Source organism: Phyllopteryx taeniolatus, chromosome 18 (assembly GCF_024500385.1).
Source record: "Phyllopteryx taeniolatus isolate TA_2022b chromosome 18, UOR_Ptae_1.2, whole genome shotgun sequence".
NCBI lineage: Eukaryota > Metazoa > Chordata > Actinopteri > Syngnathiformes > Syngnathidae > Phyllopteryx > Phyllopteryx taeniolatus.
The window spans coordinates 16,432,081-16,453,012 of NC_084519.1; the positions used below are offsets into that span (position 1 = coordinate 16,432,081).

Below are 20,932 nucleotides of genomic sequence, written 5' to 3' on the forward strand. Positions count from 1 at the left end.
TTTGGTTGATTGACGGCCAACTGGCTTGTCACGTGTGTTCAAGGTCCCAACACTGAACTCAACTCAACTTACTTGTTTTTTTAATACTTTTGAATTCCTTCATTTTACTTTTTTTCCCCCCTTAAAGCACTACTTGGCCAATAAAAATGTATATTATCCTACAGGCTAACAAGTAAAGAGCCATATCATTAAAATTATTCAAGCTTCTCAGGCTGGGCGATTAATCGATGTTATCGATTGAGTTTTTGTTGTCGTCGTAAATTGTTAGCATCTTCTTATCATCTTACAGAATCTTTATTTGCCAAGTATGTCCAAAGAAAAACACACAAGGAATTTGTCTCCGGTAGTTGGAGCCGCTCTAGTACGACAACAGACAGTCAATTGACAGAGAACACTTTTGAGACATAGAGATTGACAAAAAAAAAAGAAAAGAAAAACAGTCACTGAGCAATAAAGGGTCGTAAAAACATGACAAAAGAGCCTCAAATTTCTTGTTCTTCTCTGTTTTATTTCACACATCTGCAAAGACAATCAGTCCAATATGTCACATTTTCGTATAAAAAGAATGGATTAAAAAAAAAAAAAAAAAAACGGGGAAAAAAAAAAATGTGCAGCCTGCTTGAGGAGGAAGACGACGATGAAGAAGAAGTGCAGACACTGGCCTCTACGCCTTCTCGTAGGTGCGCACGGCGTGGATGTCCTCGAAGGTCAAGTTCTGCCCGAGGAGAGCACAAGGTCGACCTTTTTAGCATTTTCACCAAAGACACGTCATCCAAAAAAACAGCACCACATTTTAGACCCTGCTTGGGAGGCCAGGGTAGTACTTTCCAGAGTTCCAGGAACCTTTCAGTTCCATCAATTAATAAGTACCAAGAACTAAAGGTTGCTAGAACGTTATTTTCAAATCAAAATATGACTTTTATTAAAAGAAATTCACAGGTTCTAAACTTCAGAAAATGTGACTTAACTAGAAAAAAAAAGCAACTTTATTTTTGAAGACAAATATGATTTTAGTGGAGCATCATAAGAATAGTTTTGCTAAAAAAAATCTGATTTTATTTGCAAATTAAAAAAAAGACTTTATCTAAAAAAAAGACTTTTTAAAAAAGTGAACATTCATTTTAAAAAATGAACAATATTAATGTATTTAAAAATACAACTTTATTCTTTAATTTCTTTTACCATTTTAGTCTAGCGAGATTAGAAAATATGTTTGGAAAAAAATACAAGTTTATTTTTAAAACACTCTGGTATTGTAAGACTAAGTTTATTCTCCTAAGTTTTTTTCTCAAACAATCCAACTTTTTAACCTTGAATTTTTTTTTTTTCTTGAATGAACTTTTTATCAGAATAAAATAGGAGTTACTAGACAAAAACTACTTTATTCTAAAAAAAATAATAATAATAAAATAAAACGAAAATACAATAAATAAAAATACAAATTTTTTTTTTGCTGAAAAAAATATAAATTATTGAAAAAAAAGGCTTTTAGTCTTGTAAGATTAGGACTGTTTCGTCAAAAATGTGACCTAATTCTGAATCAAATGGGACTTGTTTTTCATCATAGAAGTATTCTCCTATTGCAAGTTTACTTGTTTCGTTTCATTGTGCCTGAACCTAACACCACTTGGTTCTTTATTTCCGTAAAAAAAAAAGACAATTTGACTTTTTCCCTCATCAAAAAATGCTCCTTAGTTTCTGAAGGAGTTCCTATTGGAGCAGACGTGTCGTCCGCGACCTTCAACAAAAAGTTTTCTCCAGAAGCGCAAAAACATGATCTCACCATCACCAGCTTGCCGTCCTTGATCTCCCTCACGAACTTGGTCTCCTTGCCGTCCCACTTCTGCACGTGGACCAGCTTGTCTCCATCCAGGCTCACTGTGGACTGAAGACGACATGTCGCTCGTTCAGCGCGGGGCGCACGGGGATACTAGTGACTTGACGGGTTTTTCAAGACACGAGCTGCCATTCGGACGAGTTTTAACTTGAACTTTGAATACAAATTTGAGATACAAATTGAATTTTTATCCAATGTTATGCATTATATAAATTGTATCTATTATTAATTTTTTAATTAGTTTAATGTCACACCCAGTTGACGTTAAACTGTCAAACTAAACATCAAACAAAGAGAATTACACGTTCTGTATTTTAAAACGACCAGATAACTTTGCCTTAAATTCTGCTCGTTTGATGCAAACAAATCATGGGAAATGCCATAGGCGGGCTAATGAATTGCATCTATGTGCAATTCGCAATTTGCAATAGAGAGTTGAACACAAATGTTGCAGCAACACATGTAGAGTCTGTACTTTCTTACTTTTACTTAAAGGAGTTGAATCTGTACTTATACTTCTGTACTTATACTTCTTTTTTTTTTTTTTTTTTTTATAAAAGTATCTGTGCTTTTGTTTTTTTCATTGTCCAGTTATCCAAACAGGTATTGTATATAGTTGACACTAAAACATAATTTGTACTTGAGTACATTTCATAGTCTGTACATTGTTCTTTTACATCGACGAGTTGAATCGGTACATCTTTTTTGAATACAAGCCTCGCGTGTGCTCCGCGAGGAGTGCTAGGCGCGGTCTTACTTTGCAGTTCCTGTCGTCGGCGGTGGTCTCGTCGAACTCCTCGCCCAGCTTGAAGGAGATCTCGGTGTTCTTGAAGGTGCTCTGCGTGCGGATGCTCACCTTGTCGCCCTCCTGGCTGATGATGACGGTGGGCTTGGTCACGTTGCCCACCTGCCGGGTGGCGAAACCCACGCCTGCGTGGCGAGAGCAGAGCTTTGGGGTAGTCGCTGTATCTCCAAAAGCGTTCACTTTTCAGGAACCCCCCCCATCGTCAAAGAGAGCAAGCGACACTTGATTTGGGTCAACACCAATCGCCTTCATTTGTGATTTTGCCCCTCTCACGCCACTTGACTTGCGCTTCACGTGTGCCGGCGTGCTGCGCCGCGGTTCCGCTGTCCACTCTTGGAGCAGACGGCTCCCCTTCCGCACTTGGATTCTTGGCCACGGATCGCAACTTGACTATTTTTAACTCGGGCACGTGTCTGTGTGGATGAGGGGGATTGATTTGAACTATGTAAAGAACTATGAGTTGCATTTCACTGTATAAAAAGCGCTTTATAAAATAGAATTTGATCGATTGACTCAAATACTACTACAAACTGGAAAAATAGTACTTCTTCTAGCATCTTCCTTATTCCTTTCCCATACTGTAACTACATGTTTGAGTCATGAAAATATATGCATTTAAAGCCTCCGGTGGCTTGAAAATATCCCGCCTGGATGTGCTGGAACAACAAGGCGCTCTAAAGCGGCCACGCCAGCGCGACGCCCTGGTCCGCGCACTGGCTGTCACGTCGGACCTTTAAAAAAAAAGAAAAAAAAAAGTTTCACCGCAATCTGCTGCTTTCTCTCTATGACGTGCGTGCGCACACGGCCAACAACGAGGCGCTCTGACATTTCGTTTCCCTCCCCACCTCGCTCTTCCGCCTTTTTCTCAGATGTGCGCGCACTCGCGGCTGACAACGAGGAGCCGGATAACCGCTGATGCGAAAAAGGGCACTCGAGACTCATGTCGGACGGCAAAGTGCATGGCGCGTTAACGTATTAGCCACACCCAAATAATCGGGAAAAGTGAAATGGTGAAAAACTATTTTACGCTGTATCGCCACAATTCAGTCCAACATAGTTGTCAGTTTCTATTTAGAAACAAATCTCCGACTTCACTTTACAGGGTCTTTAGGTCCATGCACCACATGTTGTACACTCTTTGCCCTCACTAGTAAGACAATTCCGCGCACTAGTAGAACCACTGAGTTGAACTAGTAACATTTTTCTCCCCACTACGGTATAACATTTCTGAACACAACTTTGGCATACGAGTGGGACGACTACAAATTACTCGTAAGGCAAAAGTGTGCACGGGTTGACAACTGTGCTGTGAGTGACATGATAAAATTCTACTAGTTAACATCCAGCGCTTCACTAGTACTCACCGAGAGCTTTCATGTACTCATCAAAGTTGTCGCTGTCCACCAGCTTCCAAGTGGCGCAGAAGGCGTCGACCATGTTGAAGTTTTCGTGTGTGCGGAGTAGGATGAAGGTCTCACAAGAAGCGCGGCCCCCCCTTCGGGGCTCTTATTGGGGGGCCCTATTAGTATGCGGGGAGGGGGGCGGCACCTGGCTCCTCATTGGCTCAGAAGGCTTTTTTTGGATGGCCGTCATTGGCCTAAGAAACTGGGTCACGGTTCTGCTGAAAAAAAAAAGAAAAGTCCAAATCAGCTCAGTTGAGTTAAATATATATTAAAAAAAAAAAAAAAAAAAAGAAAAAAAGGAATCACAATTGTGCAAAGTGTTGATAAGTGTTACTTGACTTTTTGTCTTGAAAGTGCATTATTCAAATTAAAAATAATAATAAGATTAGGACTTTTTTGGTCAGAAAATCTAAGTTTACTTTCAAATCAAAAATTAGACCTTCAATAGAAATAAAAACAGGACGACATGCTCAAAAAATTTATAATTTATTTTAGAATAATGGGATTTTTTTTAATGTGGAAAAATGTTTTTTTAGCTATAAAAAAATCTGAACTGATTCTAAAAAGGTCTAAGAATACAACTTTATTCATGAAAAAAAAGATTTTTGTGTCGCTAGATAAGGAATTTTTTTGTCCTAAGAACCTGATTTTATTCTCCAAAAATACGAGTAAAACCTTTTTATTGAAAAAACAAAAACAGTTTTAAAAAATTTACTTTTTGGTTCTGAAAATGTGACTTTATTCTTGAATATTTAAAAAATGTGGTGAAAAAAAACAACACGTTTTTATCACCCACAACTACTTCTCTAATTAAATAAATCACTTTGATCATGTATATTCTGCTTTCATAATCCTATTGAACAATTAGGTGTCCACCCTGTCATTATGGAGGAACTGCCGCTTTAAAAAAAAAACAATTATAAATTAAAAAAAAACAAGCGATGTCATCATGACCAGAATTTAGGCTGAAACAGTGGATAGTTACAGAGTAAATATTTGCTTATGTTTCATAATATTCATCAAATTACGTGGGTAGCTGGATGTTGTTGACCTTGACATGTCCACTCTGTCATGGTGAAATATCAATTGATGTAAAAACCTTTCAAAAAAGGGAGAATTCTATTTGTTAAGCAGACAGCTTGCAGACTCGTTGCGAAGTGAAAGTGCACCCTGTACTCATTAAATAATAACATAAGCTGAAAAATGTCACCAGGCTCACATATTTTGCTGTTTGTATGTAGTAGTAGTTCTTTTACCCCAAAAAAAAAAAAAAAAAAGTTTGGGAGCTTGACCAATATGCAGCATAACATCTACTTAATATAAGTGGAATATTTGATGACATGATGACAAAAACGACAAGGACACATTACACTTTAACAAAAAGATTTTGTTAAAAAGGTAAAAAGAAGTGACGTTTAAGTTTAAAATATTAATTTTTAAAAGTCATTCAGATTATTATTATTATAAAAAAAAAAAAAATTCAAATATACAGGTAAAGCAGATTATTTCAGGACAATGAGACGCAACACTGGGGGGCTAATTAGTATGCAAGCAGGTGGGCGGCACCCAGCTCCTCATTGGTTCAGGAGACTTTTTTTTGCCAGGCTGCCATTGGCCCCCAAAATGGTCCAACTGAACCCCCAGGACAGAAAAGAGTCCAAATTAGTCCAGAGGAGTGATTAATGATGTAATTACCACCATTTGCGCTGTGAGAGGAGGATGGGGGGGTCTTGGGGGGGGGGGGGGGGGGGGGCATTAGCACACTGAACTGGCAAAAGGAATGTGAAAGGTTCACCCCACGCACACCCCTCCCCTAAAAAAAAACAAAAAAAAACTCATCTTTTTATTCTGGACAAGATGCCTTTAGTCTCAAAAGGGAAAAAAAGCACTTTATTTTTTAAGTACGACAAATAAAATGTTCTTCTTTCCCGCGCGTGTGTCCGCGCATGCGTGTGCCACTCACGCACTCAGGCGTGATGGCTTTGTTTGGCAGCCCTTTGTCTTGAACGGCATTAACGGACCCCCTCCCGTCCCTGTTGCCCCCCCCCCCCCCCCAAAAAAAAAAGAAAAAAAAGGAAAGAACTGTCATTTCTTCATGCTCAACACACATGCAATCATCTTTACTGTCAAGACATTATTATTTTAATTTCATTGTTACAAAAGGTCTCTCTGGCGTAAAAGTATGCAAATTGACATTTTTAAATAGTCTAAAAATAAGAGCGGCACGGTGGCGGACCGGTTAGAGCGTCAGCCTCACAGTTCTGAGGACTGGGGTTCAATCCCCGTCCCCGCCTGTGTGGAGTTTGCATGTTCTCCCCGTGCCTGCGTGGGTTTTCTCCGGGCACTCCGGTTTCCTCCCACATCCCAAAAACATACATTAATTGGAGACTCTAAATTGCCCCTGAGTGCGAATGGTTGTTTGTTCGTATGTGCCCTGCGATTGGCTGGCAAACATTTCAGGGTGTACCCCACCTCCTGCCCGATGACAGCTGGGATAGGCTCCAGCACGCCCGCGACCCTCGTGAGGAGAAGCAGCTCAGAAAATGGATGGATGGATGGATCTAAAAATAAGATTATCTTTCTATCCAGCCACAAGTCCTCTGGCGCCATCTGTTGTCCATCTTTAGCTAGTGCAAGGTCCTGCGGGTTTACGCAGGAATTTACCAGTAAGTGCAACTAACTCAACTGTGTGATTATTGTCACATGATTTTGATGATCTGCATAAAAGAATATCAACAATGTGCCGGCTAGTAAGAAGTTTCAAGTGTGTGGTCAACACTGCATTAAAAAAAAAAAAAAAAGTTTTTTAAAACGCTCACATGCACTTTGAAGTCCATTTAACATAGCCGATCAAGAGATGCGTTGCCTGGCAACCGCGCGGCAGCCGGCACGACAAAGTCTATGATGTTGATACACACGCCTCAACATAGAATATACATGCACACGTTGTCAAAAAGGACAAAAGATGCACACGCGAAGGCGTTAACGCTTTTCCTAAAGTGCTATAACCGTCGAGTGATGTCATGGAGTAGCACCTTGAGATACAAGAATAATAGTAGTCGTTTTTCGCAGAGGAGGCAAAAAAAAAATGTCTCGAGTATTCTTCCATGGTTTGTCTCCATGTGTTGCGCCTTCATTTGTGCTCCAATATCCCTTGCTTAACGGCTTGCAACACCGCAGCATTGATGCTATTAGTTAGCCCGTCTATGGCGGTCTAAGCATGAAGGCAAAGGCATGTGATTGTTTGAAACGCTGACAGTGTAATCCTCTTCATTCAGCAAATGCTTTGAGGGCAGGGGGCGGGGTTATGCAAATGAGCCAGCCAAATCACAGCAGAGAAGGCGCCATCTTGAGGCAAAGACTCTGCGCAAGTTCTGTCTGAACTGCGAACGATGCAGCAAGACGCAGGACCCTGGCGGCCATGCGGAGGTACTGCACGCTCGGCATCAACAATAAATAAATAGCATTATTTCGCGTGAAATGTGACACGAATGGTCTGAAACAATGTAACACGTCACGCCAGTTAATGTGCGACACGACTAATTACCGTTGGACTTCGTCAAACGTGATATGATTATCGTGTGACATAATTAACATGTGACTGAATTGAAGGTGTGACCTTTGACACGTCTGCACGCCTCACTGACGCTTTTCCCTTGACGTACTTCGCAGCATGACGGAAAGATCTTTGTGCCGCCAGCCGTGCCGCTGCCCTCTACGGACCAGAAGGCGCACTTCGGCGCTCACGTTTCAAAATGTCCGTCATCACGATTCTTCTTATTTGTGATCCGCGCGTCAGATGGCGAGTGACGCATTTGAACGCGTTTCAGGGGTGAACGTCGGCGGAGCCGGCGGTTAGGTTAACAGCGCCACCGCCAACGAGGCCCCGGCTGCTGTTACCTTGGTAACCAAAGCAGGGGGAGGAGAAAAAAAAGTCGCCGCTCGGGGACCAGTGAAGGGTGAGAAATATGGGGAATAAAAATAAAAGGAAATGTGCCTTCTTCAAAAAAGGGACAGTTGTGAGAGAATAATAGAGAACGATATCCACGTTCTTGATCAGAATGTTTTGGGTTGTTTTGTTTTCTTCAAATCCCTCAGCTGCCAGTTTCTCCGCGGTCTCTGCGGGACCCAACGTCTGCCCCGGCTGCAACAAGGCCGTCCCCGTACTTCGGTGGGCTACGCCGCGCTGTTTGGACCGAAGAAAATGAAACCGCATCTTAACGGCGCAAAGGTCATTTCATTGTCAGGCCCTTGTATCGATCGCAACCGGACTGTTCCAGTTGTCTTGTTCTGGAAGACGTTTCGCCTCTCATCTGAGCAAGCGTCACCAGTTCATCCAACAAGGCTTAATTAGTCCTAAAATAACAGATAAAGTCTCTTTTTTCCCTCCAACAAATGTCATTTTCCCCCCCCAAGAATATATTCATATTATTTAGAGAACAAAGGTGTCTTTTTTCTTATGCCGACAAAACATCTTTGGTCTTGTAAAGACTGCACCATTTTTTTTCTGGAACAAAAATACTTTTTCCTCCAATAAATAATAAAAACAACTAAAAAAAAACTTGTTGTAATCACTTTGCGACAATGTTTTTATTTCTGATGGCATTCAGGGGCACAAGTGGTATTTATTTTTAATTGGCCTTTGGATTGTGGGGGGGGGGGGGGTCCTTGGAAAAATCTTTGCCGTACGTTTAAATTAAAAGCTTGTCTTGAAAATGTTTAGCGTCCTTGCAAGTTGTCTTTTTGGGTGGCTCACTGGTCACAACATTAGGGACGGGTACACGTTTGAATCCAAAACAGTTATGTCAAATATTGTGCATTAAAAATGTAACACTGCTCAGTTTTGATGTAGTTATTGTGTTCATTATTGTGCTTGAAGTGGCGACTGTCTTTGTGCTATTCTAGCGACTACATCTCCCAGCATCCCTTGCGTCTCAAACCACCGCTCATAGTCACGTGGCCAGGAACATTATTTTTTTTTAAAGCAAATTTTAGTTCTATAGCACGTCAGCGAGAGGACTCGCTAAGTGCTTCACATAAGTAGAATACATTTTCAAAACAATATTTTAAAGTCTTGTATTTTTTAAACGTCATCCGAATGAAAAATAAACAATCACACCACCTTCGAAATTGTAAATAATTTGACTTAAATACATACAAATGAATAAATACAATATCCATCCCCAGTACAACAAGATAATGTAAACGTAATTATGATAAAAAATACAATTTAAAGGTAGTTATAAGTGTATCAAGATCCTGTTGGTGACATAACAAGAATTCACGAAAAATCTTGGCCTTTTTGGTTTAACGTGGTAAGATATTGTCTTTGTTTTATTTTGAAATAACACAGGTCAATACGCATGTCTACTTCCGGGTTCGCTGTAAAGAATGGCGGAAGCTGAATTCAGATGCGTCGAGTGTAACGAAAAGGCAACGGAGCTACACCGAGATTACAGCAACGGGATCTTGAAGATCACATTATGCGTGCGTTACATTGTAATAGCTCACGGTTTCGTTGTTTGGTCGTCGTCGTGATGACACGAGTGCACCTCGTCCACCAAAATACACCACCGTGACGTTCCAGGGCTCCTCGGATTTACGACGAAGTTACGAGTTCGTCGAACGCACCCTCAGTTGCCGTCTCCTTGACTGTTTTTCGCAGATTTTTTTTATGATCATGGCTTAAAAGTGTTTTTAGACAAATGTTGACTGTAATTATGACTTTAGACTACGGCGCGTTCCGATTTACGTATACCGTCGTAAACCGAGGACATGTTGATGTTTCCATGCTTACGTTACATCACGTGCTAACTTGAAATATATGACATGATTGGCTCCAAGAAAGTTTTTTTCTTTATTATTATGAATTGTGTTTTTAAAAGGTCAGCTATACTTGAGGCACAGTGACAAGAAGCCTAGGAACAAATCTCTAAGACATGAGAGGGGGATTCCACAAGGGGGCGCAAATTCCCCATACAATTGCCACTGATGGCCATTGTAATGTGGCTTGTCTTTTGTTTCGGCAACTGCTTGGAAGAGCGTCCCTCCACGCTTCAGTCTACCGCAGCGTTATTTGCGTTCACACAATAGAAAACCTTTTCTCGTAGCAATTAAAAAAAAAAAGATTTTGGGGGCTTTGCTGCGGCGTGCGGCTGCACATATCGCACGTGCCGGAAAACCTCATCGCAACGGGGGTCTTTTCCCTTCCGGTCTTTAGGGGTCCTGCCAGAAGCCAGTGGACAAGTACATCGAATACGATCCGGTCATCATCCTGATCGACGCCATCTTGTGCAAGACGCAGGCCTTCAGGCACATTTTGTTCAACACGAGCTTGGATGTAAGTCAACACAAAGCTGCGTACGATTCCGTCAATCCCTGAATGCGAGCGACCGTTCTGGCTCCAGATCCACTGGAAGCTGTGCGTGTTCTGCCTGCTGTGCGAGGCCTATCTCAGGTGGTCGCTACGGCGCAGCCCGGAGCCCAGCGGCGACCCCGCTGACATCATCAGGTACGCCAAGGAGTTGGAATTCTACGGCATGGTGGCCTTGGCAGCGCTGGGTAAGACAACAAAATGTGACAATTAGCCTCTCTTTTTTTGTTTTTGTTTGTTTGTTTCTAGCCAATGTTAAAGCAGGGGTGTCAAACTCCTTTTTGGCGTGAGCCCCCCATCGTTGGTGCGGTTTCCCTCAGATTGCTGTAGGGGGCCGTGTAAAATGATGTGGCAGGCCTTATACGCCCCCAGGAGCCTTGAGTTTTGACACCTGTGCGTTAAGGTGTAACGTAAAAGAAAAGCGTTCTTACCTCTTTTTTTTTTTTTTTTTCTTGTGCAGAGCTGTTGGCGTTCTGCGGCGGCGTGCTGTCGGTCCTGCGGGCGGCGTCCCGTCTCCGCGGCGACGGCGTGGATCTCCGTCTCCTCCTGCGAGCGCTGCTGCTGTCGTGCTACGGCAAAGTCCTCCTGGTGCCCGCCGTCATCTGGGAGCACGACTTCCTGCCGCTCTGCCTCGGCTTCATCAAACTCTTCGTGCTCACCTCCAACACGCAGGCCGTCCGAGGTCAGCGAACGCATCGCGCTTGTGTCTGCGTGAGAGAGGGTCTGATGTCGTACAGTAAGTGAGATTTTATTTTTTTGCCGCCATCTGTCCTACAGTGATCCTAAACTGCAGAAGGCGCTTGGCATTCTGGGCCGTGTGCGTGGGCCTGCTGTCGGAGACGCTCGCGGCGCGGACGTGTCAAACCGTAGCGGCTGCTATCCAGAAAGGGGCCGTGTTTGATTGAAACGACTTAATTTTTGTTGAAAATTTTTTTAAAATACTTGTACAAAAGCCGAATTATGATATTTTGTGTTTTTGTATTTAATGAATGAGCTGAGCGCTGATTTCAAATGCAACTTTGAGTGACATTTACAAATAAAAGGCCCATCGTGTCGTTTGTTGGGAAACATTTTGTGTCGCTCAAAATGTAACAAAAGTAGCTTTGCCAGAATTAAAATATATATACATATATATTTTAATAAATTTTAAAAATGGCGTTAAATACACATTTTGAAAGCAAAAAATCCCACGTACTTTTAAATGAATAAACTATTTAGCTATAGAATGCCTGTTTTAGCAAATCCCAAACTCTTTGAGAATATTGAGTGAGGTTATTTGATTAAATTTTTTTGCGGGCGAAGATTTGGGCAGACGGCGTGCACACGTGCAAAACGTTCATCGAGTCGTCTCCGCGCTCGTGCGAGACTCGTTCGGTTCCGGCCTCGCCCCGACTCGGCTCGTTTGTCTCCGTGAGCCAAGAATGCAAAGAGGCTAGTGGTTCAGGAATGGGGCCTGTGAACTAAGGGCATCGGGTTCGATCCCCGGGCAGGCGTTAGGGACGGAACGCAAACGTAATACAATGCTCAAGATTGTGTCGGCACATTTGATATTTGTCATTTTGTTGTGCGTGTGCGCCAAATGTAGAGACCGAGAAGAAGTCATCTTAATCGAGAAAAGTGTGTTTGCGATGAAATATTTGAACCCTCCGTAGGAAAGTCCGTGACTGCGACATCCGATTTATCAGATTATGGAAACAGCCAAGTCATTTATTTTTTACTGGCAGCAGGAGGCGCCGAGCTGAATAGAAATGTGTGTGATAATTATGTCATTACAGAAAAGATACACCAATCACACGCAACAAAGGATTTGATTAATTTATTAAAAAATGTAAAATAGGCTGTTTTTGTGTGCGTCGTTGTCTGTTGCTAGGCAGATTTCACGGGCCGGATCGTCAATGCCCCCGGCAAGAATTGACGACAACATGAAGGTCAAGAAGACTTCAAATTGTAATACGGAATTTTAAAAAAATATACATTATGTATATTGTCTGTTGCTAGGGAGATTTCATAGGTCTTAATCGTTGCTGTAGATGTCGTAGGTGAGGACAAAATTAAGATTATATATTTGGTATTCAGTATTATATTTTAAAATAATTATATTATTCAATAATTCATATATATATACAGTATAGTCTTTATTATAATATAACCACATTCAAGCTATCAACAGTTTTTATATTTTAAAATAATTGTATAACAATTTTAAAGTATTGTCTTTTGTTGAATTGTCCAAAAGGCCGACTCAATTTTAGCTGTAGATGTTGCGAAGACAAAATTATATTATATATTTTATATTATGAATCGTATTTTCAAATATTTAATGTGTACAAATGTACACACTGGTTTTATCATATCTCAAAATAATCACGTTTAAATTAGCACGTTATTTCAAAATCAGTGTATGAAAATGTAAAATACAGAATAATTTTTTATTATAGTATTTCCCAAAGAATAATGACATTAAAACATAGCACTTCGATATACAACATGAACATAAAACCTATAAATTGTCTCGAAAAGCGACACGATGCGACGAGAGCGGAGCGCCTCGGCGGTGGAGATTATGTTAATCCACTCTAATCCGCCGACGGCCATGCACGCTGCAACACGACACAAACGTGCGCCTCTCTCGCTCGTAAAATCCTGTTTTTTTTAGTTTTTATCAATCGCACACAGCCTGCCGCATTTGACTGATTATATAACACTGCCTCTTAATACATGCAGGGAATATGCAAAGGCCCTCATTTGCATACACATGATTTATTTATTTTTTTTCAATTAAAGATAATTTCTCCAACTCACTATTTAGCAGCTGTGATGAACTATTCTTACATATTTGCATTCTAAAATAATATCTTTCTATTTAGGATTCTACACTGGAATGTTTTCCCATTGGAATTTTCCATGTGTGTGACATTAAATATTCAAATATACTAGTTTTACTTAATAATGAATGATAAGCATTTAAAAAAAATATTTTATACAGAAAACTACAGTATGTAAAAGTACTGTACATGTACCAGTTTGTTGCCATTGGAATCTTCCCTGTATCATCCAGTATTTATGACTTTATATTATTTGAAAGTAAAAATGATTAATTCCCCAATATTATTCCCCCCCCCCCCCCCCATTTTTTTTTTGCAGAAGAATTTTTACAGAAGTTATCTGTGCAGTGCTCTTTTTTTTCCTTTTTCTATTGGACTATTCCATGCGTCATTCAATATTTATGGTTTTAAATATTTCATCTTGTATTTTAAAATAATAGAAATACCCCATTGAACTAACTAAATTAGTAACTAAAATAGAAATCAATTTCCATCTAAACAGCTACCCAAGCTTTTCTACCCAAAAATATGTTAAAAATAAAAAAAATTAAAATGGAGCCATTTCTGCATGTGTAGTTGTGCTCATCAATAGTTAGGGAAGCAGAACCGCCTCTGGTGGGAGAGGCTGCAGCTTCAAAGCGACCAAAATGCAGATTGACGCATTGTAATGCACAGCACGCGGCGGTGCATTCAGGGAGCAGCGACAAAGTAGGCCAGAAGACGCACATGGAGGAGACGCGTGCTTTCCATTTGAAACCGATTGCCCCCAGCGTCTTATAAGTTGTTTTTCAATGAAAGTCTTCATTTTGTCCATTGACAGCTAAATTGGTCGCCTTTCGTGCAAAAAAAAAATGTAATCAAACCCCGCGTGGGAACAATCCTTTTATTCAACAGTTATCATCCAGAAAAGCAGCAGCAGTGCGGTTGTTTACAGAGGAATGACAGAAACAACAACACCCAATGAAAACCTTCATTGTACTCCTAGCCAACGTCATGATTAATATCGTAATAAAGAAAAGAAAATGGAAAAACAAAAGGGACAATTTTCCACAAAACAATGCTACAATCCTGATGCGCGGCGCGGGTGCTTAGCTAGCGTTATTAGCAGGAAGATTTGATTTCAGGCTTATGGTAGTAAAGCTTGAATATGTTCGCATGAATGTCCCATTTCTTTTTGGCCACGCACTTCACCGTGAGGTAAACACCGCCCCCTACAGGTGTGGAGAGGAACTAGAAATCTCCCATTAATGATGTCATGGAAATGTTATGTTCAATTCTAAGACAAATTTGGATGTATTGCTATTTGCAGGCGCTAACAAGTTAGCATTAAGCTGCTTGTGTCAAATTCCGAGCGTTGTGGTGTTGTTTTTCGGGGAGTTGTCGCACGGACCAAAATACGCTACAGGGACGAGGTAAAACTGGGTTCAACTCGAAATTAGTGCTGTTTCATGTTTTGATTCTTAATGGAATCTCCAAAAAGTGGAAGCATTTGGGTGCTTAATGGGAGATAAAATACAATTTGTTCAAAGTCAGTCAACATAAATACATTTCACAGAGTACAGCGTAAATACAATGTAGCATAATGGCTAATATTGACAAGTGTGAAAAATGACCGGATAAGCCTGATGACAAAGCGGACTGGAAATTCTACATTGCGTCTTTAAAGGCTGAATATTTTTCCCTTTATGTTAATTGTATGATACGGTGGTTGACTTATTTTTGACACTTGTAAAAGCTGGAAGCATTAAAAAAAAAAAAAAAAAACTACTTTGGTAGTGCAATTAGCTTTAGCCGTTAGCATGATAAGCCTGCATCCAGTTATTAGCCACCACTTGATTTATGAAGGCACTGGTAGTGAAGACATCCAATGACAGTGTGCATCGTTAGTGGCATTTCACTGCTATGATTTGTCGAGGTTTATACGGGTGAGACATAAACACACACTAAACATTCAATAATACATTATTAAAGTGTTTTTGATGATACTGATAAAGCTGCAGTTTGATATTTTATGATCGTTTGTTGTTGTTTTCCAGTCATTTCATTAGGTACGCCAGTGGAGTCAAATCCAACCCTTCCGGGAGGAAAAGCTGTCTTCGGGTTTGTCCAAATTGATGATGGTGGGACCATTTTCGCCCCACGTGCAGATCTCAAAACACAAAATTTCAACATAATCCGAATAAAACTAATTTGTGTTCTGCGCACACAAAAAATATCGGACAAACAACGATTAAATTGTGCACTTGTACTTGATCAGGTGTACCTAATGAAACGCCTAGTGAATGTACAATACAATATTTAACCCTTTTTTTTTTTTTTGCATCTGTAGTGTCACTGAACACAACGTGTTTGCGCTACTAATAACGCTTAGTAGCGTAATCGAAAGGCACAGCTAACCCTGCGCTACAGTGTGGCGACATTCTTGAAGACTTTGGTCATGTGATGTGTACAGACGTATCAATGTCATTAACGTGACGATGGCGACGCGAAGATGAGGGGGGAAAAAAGCAGATTCAAGCACTAATAGCATCCGCGCAGACTGGATGAAGATGAAAATGTTAAGAGTTTGAACTGACTGTGGCGCTAGCGTGACGTTGCTTGATGTAACAATATAGAAAAAGACCCTGTATTCACACGCAAACTACAAACACTTGAAAATTGCAATCTTTGTGAGCACCTTTACAAACTTGTGCTTCTCAAGGGGTCCGCAACAGCTTGATCGCTTCTGTACGAAATATTCCAGGGTTGTTTTCGTGTCAAAATGCGACACCGAAACAGTCGCCCAGTTATGTCATTTTAATCGCTATTTTCACTTTCTATTTCCAGAAGGCCAACTCGTACAGTTATTCCTGTCAAACACATTTCATGACCGATGTTTCGGCTGGACGCTTCACTAAAATTGTAAATCACAGTAACCAGGAGAGTGACCTCTGAGTTGACAAAATCTTCGTGCCAAAATGCTCGCTCAGAGTTAAGGCATTTTTCGCCCAAATGTTTAAAAAAGCGACATCATATGATCATTTCATCTCAACATCGTCGAGATTGTTCCGCTCAACAAATCACTTCGAAGTTCGATGTGGATGCTTCGCTAAAATCAGAACTCGCAATCCGTGTTTGCCGCTACTTGTGAGTTGACGAAATAGGCGAGACAAAATTCTCTGGAGATTGACGAAATTTGCTGGTCAATAAACATGTTTTGCCCAACCTTAGCGCTTCACATTTTTTATAGCTACAGAAGCTCCATTCCTCAAGTTGCAGCACGACGCTTCGATATGCGATCAATCGTGATCCTGTTTTAGTCAGATCCCTCCAAAAACGTTTAGGTGGCACTCATGAGTTTCACTTTGTAGCCCAACCGGTGGGGGGAAAAAAAGGCCACTTCGTAAGATCATTCCTCTGCAGAGCGTCTTGACTGTTTTGCTAAACAAATTCTATTTCCGATGTGGCAGTCCAACACTTCGCTACGCTAGGATTAGGATAGGACATATTTTCCTGCTAGTTTTTTTGCAGCCTTCATAGCCCAACTGTCGAAAAAGGCCCCCCGTCGTATAATCATCCCTCCGGAAAACGCCCAACCAATTGTTCGGGTGAACAAATTCTTTCTTGGCCGCAAACTCTTCCCGACACTTCCAATAGCATATTTTTTTAATTTTTATATTATATAATAAATAATTTGTCCATACATTTATATGTAAATTGTTCTCACCGGATGGCGTAAGTTGACCGGCATAAATTTATAATGTCAAAACATCTAACATACATAAGAGTATATTACTAATATTTGATTTAAATTTTTTTTTTTTTTTTTAAGGAAACAAGTCTGAGTGGACTCCATCGCGAGCAATGCGATGAAGCTCCAGGTCAGGCTCCACTGCAGCATTAAAGTTTGACCCTAGGGGGCGCCAAAGCGAGGCGAGAGTGTCACATTCCTGGTGCAAACGGGAAGAAAATACCACGTGGAGGCATCAGATGGCGACGCGAAAGGATTCCCAGCTGTCGTCTTTGCCGACCCCCGCGGCGTTCACGCGCGCCGCCGCGGCCCCCATCTCGTCGGCGTCCGGGTGGTCGCCAGTGGGCGTGGCGCCGGGCTCCGCGTAGTACTCGTCGTCCTCGTCGAAGTAGCCGTTCTCCATCATGCCGAGGCCGGAGGCGGCGCTCAAGTCCTGGCAGCTGCCCTTGTACTCTTGGATCGACTCGTGCAGCGACCACAGCTGGCACAGCAGGGACATGTCCTGCTGACGCAAACCCACCTGGAGGCGGCACCCAGGGGACACCGGGGGGGGGGGGGGGGGGAGAGGGTTGGGGGTATAATTAAAAATCAGAAGTCTAAAATCACAGTTCGGTTGCTCGATTTTTGTTGAATCGCTTTGCAAAAACTCTTTCACGCCGATCTCAAATCTGAAGCAATGCAAAGCCACAACCTGCAATAACAAAAACACGTACTTGACCAATATATTCGTGGATGGCAGTAACCTGTCGGATTCCGGTGGAGGAATATAAACGTCCACGCTAGTAAATGAGTTCATGGGTCTGAATGAACTGTGCCAAGTCGTGAACCGTATTCTGTCGCTATCGCTTGAGTCCAAATGGTTACGGGACAATCTGGACGTTCGCACAGCGGGTATGACGCAAAAGAGTTGATCAGACAAAAAGCGAACTCGTGGGTCTCGAGGGACTTAATGCAGCGAGTCAGCACATTTCTTAGTTGGATGCCTTTAAGAAGAAGAAAAAAAAATATTCTACCGTTTCTTTTGCAAGGTTCGCTGTTTTATATTGTCAAGGAACACGATATTGTTTAGGTCTTGAAAGATCAATCAAAATGTGCGAAATCTGCTTTCCGAAAGAGGTTGCCGTGGCTACAGGATTTAAAGCAGAAACATACGAACTTTACACCTGTCTGACTGCGACAATCAAAAGTGAGCATTTTTTGGGGACAAAATACGCGTGTGGCGTTTAAATATTATTTCCCGGCTGACAGAGCGCATCGTTTGACCCTCGGCCGACCGCGTCAACGAATCGCCGGCGTGCCAGCCCGGACTGTCCAAACGGCTTCAGACTCGGTCCACTGGGGAGCGAGCGCCGAAGAGTGAAGCGGCGAGCCAAAACCCGCACACATAAGCCTCGACCCCGAGGCCTTCCAAATAGGATTTAGTTAAGCTCGTATCCCGCTCCTGGCAAAAAAAAAAAGAGAGAGAATGTTTTTTTCCGTCAAATGAGCGACTGTTGTCGGCGCAACCGCCAGGGACTTCGTCACGAGATCTGGTCTGGTTCTGATGGGGAAAACCTCTGCCTGCAGGCAAGGAAGCGGCGCCGGGGCTGGGCCTTCTGGTGACATGTCAAACATTCTTTTGGGCACTATAAAAGTCTGCCAGGTCAAGTTTGACACGGAAAAATTTGACGTGCTCAGGAGAGCAGGAATTCCAACTAAGCAAGCTCAGTGGCTTCGCTTAAATAATAATAAATACTCAACTGTAATTCATAGACGTAAACACAAATGGCAAAACAAGCATTGGCGTGATGGCCATCGGGAATAATGAGACTCTTGTGATAAATCAGGCTGTAAGGATGATTTGGTAAGTCGGGCATACTCAACAATTCGTGAAAGTAGCTCGGAACACTATTTATTAATAATAAAGTTGCCATTTGCGTTGGCCAAGTTGTGAACTGCACAAAACAAAGCTAATTTGCCAGAAGATGCTAGAATGGGCAAATAAGCATCAATTAAGAGTGATTGCGGTGTGTGTAAATAGTCCAAACGCGAAGTGACGTCGACATTCGCGTGTTTCTTTTGCGATTTGGGCATTTAAATTACTTAAATAGTAATTAGGGAGTCAGCGGTGAGTGAGTGAAAGGAGCTGGGAACGCATTCTTTCAAGTTTCCATTTGCTTTGATTCAAATTAAGTGCGTCAAACGCACATAACGTGCAAGCCCGAATTTGCCATGAAATGCCGAAATGCGCAAGAAAAGACAATTTACGGCGCTTAGCGGACGTGCGAACAGTCACGAGGCCGGCAAAAAATGAAAATATTGAAGACTTTCGAGGGAGTCTGGCTGGAAGAAAAACAACAAACAAAAAAACGTTACCATCTCTTTCCGCAGCAGAGCCAGCGCGGCGTCGAGGTTGGCCGGCTTGGCGGCCAGCAGGCTGTCGGCGTTGTTCCGGCCGCGGCTCAGGTCGTCCTGGATCATGGTCTTCTTGACGTACATCCGCTCCATGTCCCTCCACGAGCCGCCGCTCGAGTTGAGCAAGCCGCTCAGGCTCTTGGGCAGCGGCGGCAGCCCGTCGATGCACGCCATTCCTCCCGCCGAGCCGCTGGCCGACTTCCCGCTCATGGCGACGTGAAGGCGAGCGAACCGAGGGTGGTAAATGTCGTGTGGACTTTTGGAGGAATCAAGTCACACAAAAGAACCCGGAGCGTGGCAGAATACACGGCCAGCCGACAGCGGCGCTCGTCTCCCCGATTGCCTGCCGCTGGCGACGCGACGTCAAGTCAAACGGATGGAGGAGATGCACTTCCGGTCGACCCTTCAAACGTCACAGAAACTTCAAAGAGCTACGACGCCCCAAAATAACCTCTTTGTGCTCGTAAATTGGACTGATTAACATTATCGTAACACAATAATTCATCTAATTGATCAATAAAGTTCCCTAGATCCGATCGATTCACTTTACGAGAAAATTAAAGTCCTTTCGTGTTTTATTTTGAAGTCAACCTCCGGGGCCTGTTCTCGTTGGTTGCGTTGAAACTGACGCTACTCAGTCAAATCAACTTCCTGTCCTTTCACGCTGGTTACTGGGCGTGTCCCCCGCAGCCACGAAGAAAACTGTTCAAAGATTGTTTTTTTTCACAATCTATTTAACCCTTTCATCTTTATTTTCAACGGGTTTTTTTTTTTTTTTTTTAAGCACATTAGACAGAGATCAATGTGTTTGATAATGTCAGACAAGGCACACAATGGATAAAAATGTTAACATGAGGACAAAAAAGTGGTGCATTTTGATTTGTGACCACTTACGTGATCTGTGCGTGTGTTTTTACATGTATTTATCTATCTATTATGTTGGTTTCAAGCAATGAAACTGTGTGAGAGAGACAATAGTACAATGGACAGATGGCGGGCTTCACTTCCGGCCCCGCCACCACAATTTAACAATAACATTGAATCCAATGTACAAAGCAACACACAGACACAAAAGAATTGCGTGGAATTGCTGTATCCGTAAAGGAAAACATTTATTATTTATGTCAAAGTTCATGCAAGTCAATGCTCCCCCCCCCCAAAATAAGTTTCAAAGCTCATTTGGTATCAGGAGACATAAAGGAAATTGTACAAGGGGCAAAAAAATGTCTTTCTTTTTATTTCCTTTGTCTGTTCAACTTTGGTCAGTTTTCCGCACAGAGCAAAATAGATGACCAGTTTTTTGTTACTGCGTTGTGGAGGCTATCGAGAGGGTGGAGTCCCCAACGTGTGGCTGCCCCACAAAGCACTTTCTGTATTTTGTGTCTCCAAAGCAAAACTTAATCCTCATTTTTGCTAGTAATTAGCTGCACAGTGTAAAGAGGCTGATCAGGGACCAACTGTTTCGAGTGTACATTATGATTATTATGATTATCACAGTGTGCTGATACCAGAGGATTAAGCATGAGATTATTTGATTATTATTATAATTTTTTTAATTCCCGAGT

The 20,932-nt window shown here is 41.9% G+C and overlaps 3 protein-coding genes across 5 annotated transcripts; 1 reads left to right on the forward strand and 2 right to left on the reverse strand.

Moving 5' to 3' along the window:
- Positions 1–487: 487 nt before the first annotated feature.
- On the reverse strand, positions 488–4,164 carry LOC133468250 (fatty acid-binding protein, brain). The gene is made up of 4 exons (XM_061753930.1): positions 4,007–4,164; positions 2,595–2,767; positions 1,784–1,885; positions 488–715 (listed from the first exon to the last, which is right to left on the reverse strand). Exons 1-4 carry the CDS (start codon positions 4,077–4,079, stop codon positions 665–667), a joined length of 399 nt encoding a protein of 132 aa, XP_061609914.1. The 5' UTR covers positions 4,080–4,164; the 3' UTR covers positions 488–664.
- A 5,221-nt stretch (positions 4,165–9,385) lies between these two features.
- arv1 (ARV1 homolog, fatty acid homeostasis modulator) lies at positions 9,386–17,194 on the forward strand. Of its 3 annotated transcripts, none has more exons than XM_061753924.1 (5): positions 9,386–9,532; positions 10,266–10,385; positions 10,453–10,606; positions 10,879–11,154; positions 17,055–17,194. In XM_061753924.1, the coding sequence occupies exons 1-5, from the start codon at positions 9,437–9,439 to the stop codon at positions 17,093–17,095; spliced, it is 687 nt and encodes a 228-aa protein (XP_061609908.1). In that variant the 5' UTR covers positions 9,386–9,436; the 3' UTR covers positions 17,096–17,194. The 3 variants fall into 3 exon arrangements, with proteins under 3 accessions (XP_061609908.1, XP_061609907.1, XP_061609909.1); XM_061753923.1 differs by lacking the exon at positions 17,055–17,194 and adding an exon at positions 11,196–11,473 and having other exon boundaries at positions 10,879–11,100; XM_061753925.1 differs by lacking the exon at positions 17,055–17,194 and adding an exon at positions 11,196–11,473 and having other exon boundaries at positions 10,453–10,556; positions 10,879–11,100.
- Positions 14,113–19,825, reverse strand: fam89a (family with sequence similarity 89 member A). The gene is made up of 2 exons (XM_061753929.1): positions 19,329–19,825; positions 14,113–17,493 (listed from the first exon to the last, which is right to left on the reverse strand). Exons 1-2 carry the CDS (start codon positions 19,575–19,577, stop codon positions 17,209–17,211), a joined length of 534 nt encoding a protein of 177 aa, XP_061609913.1. The 5' UTR covers positions 19,578–19,825; the 3' UTR covers positions 14,113–17,208.
- Between the last annotated feature and the right edge of the window lie 1,107 nt (positions 19,826–20,932).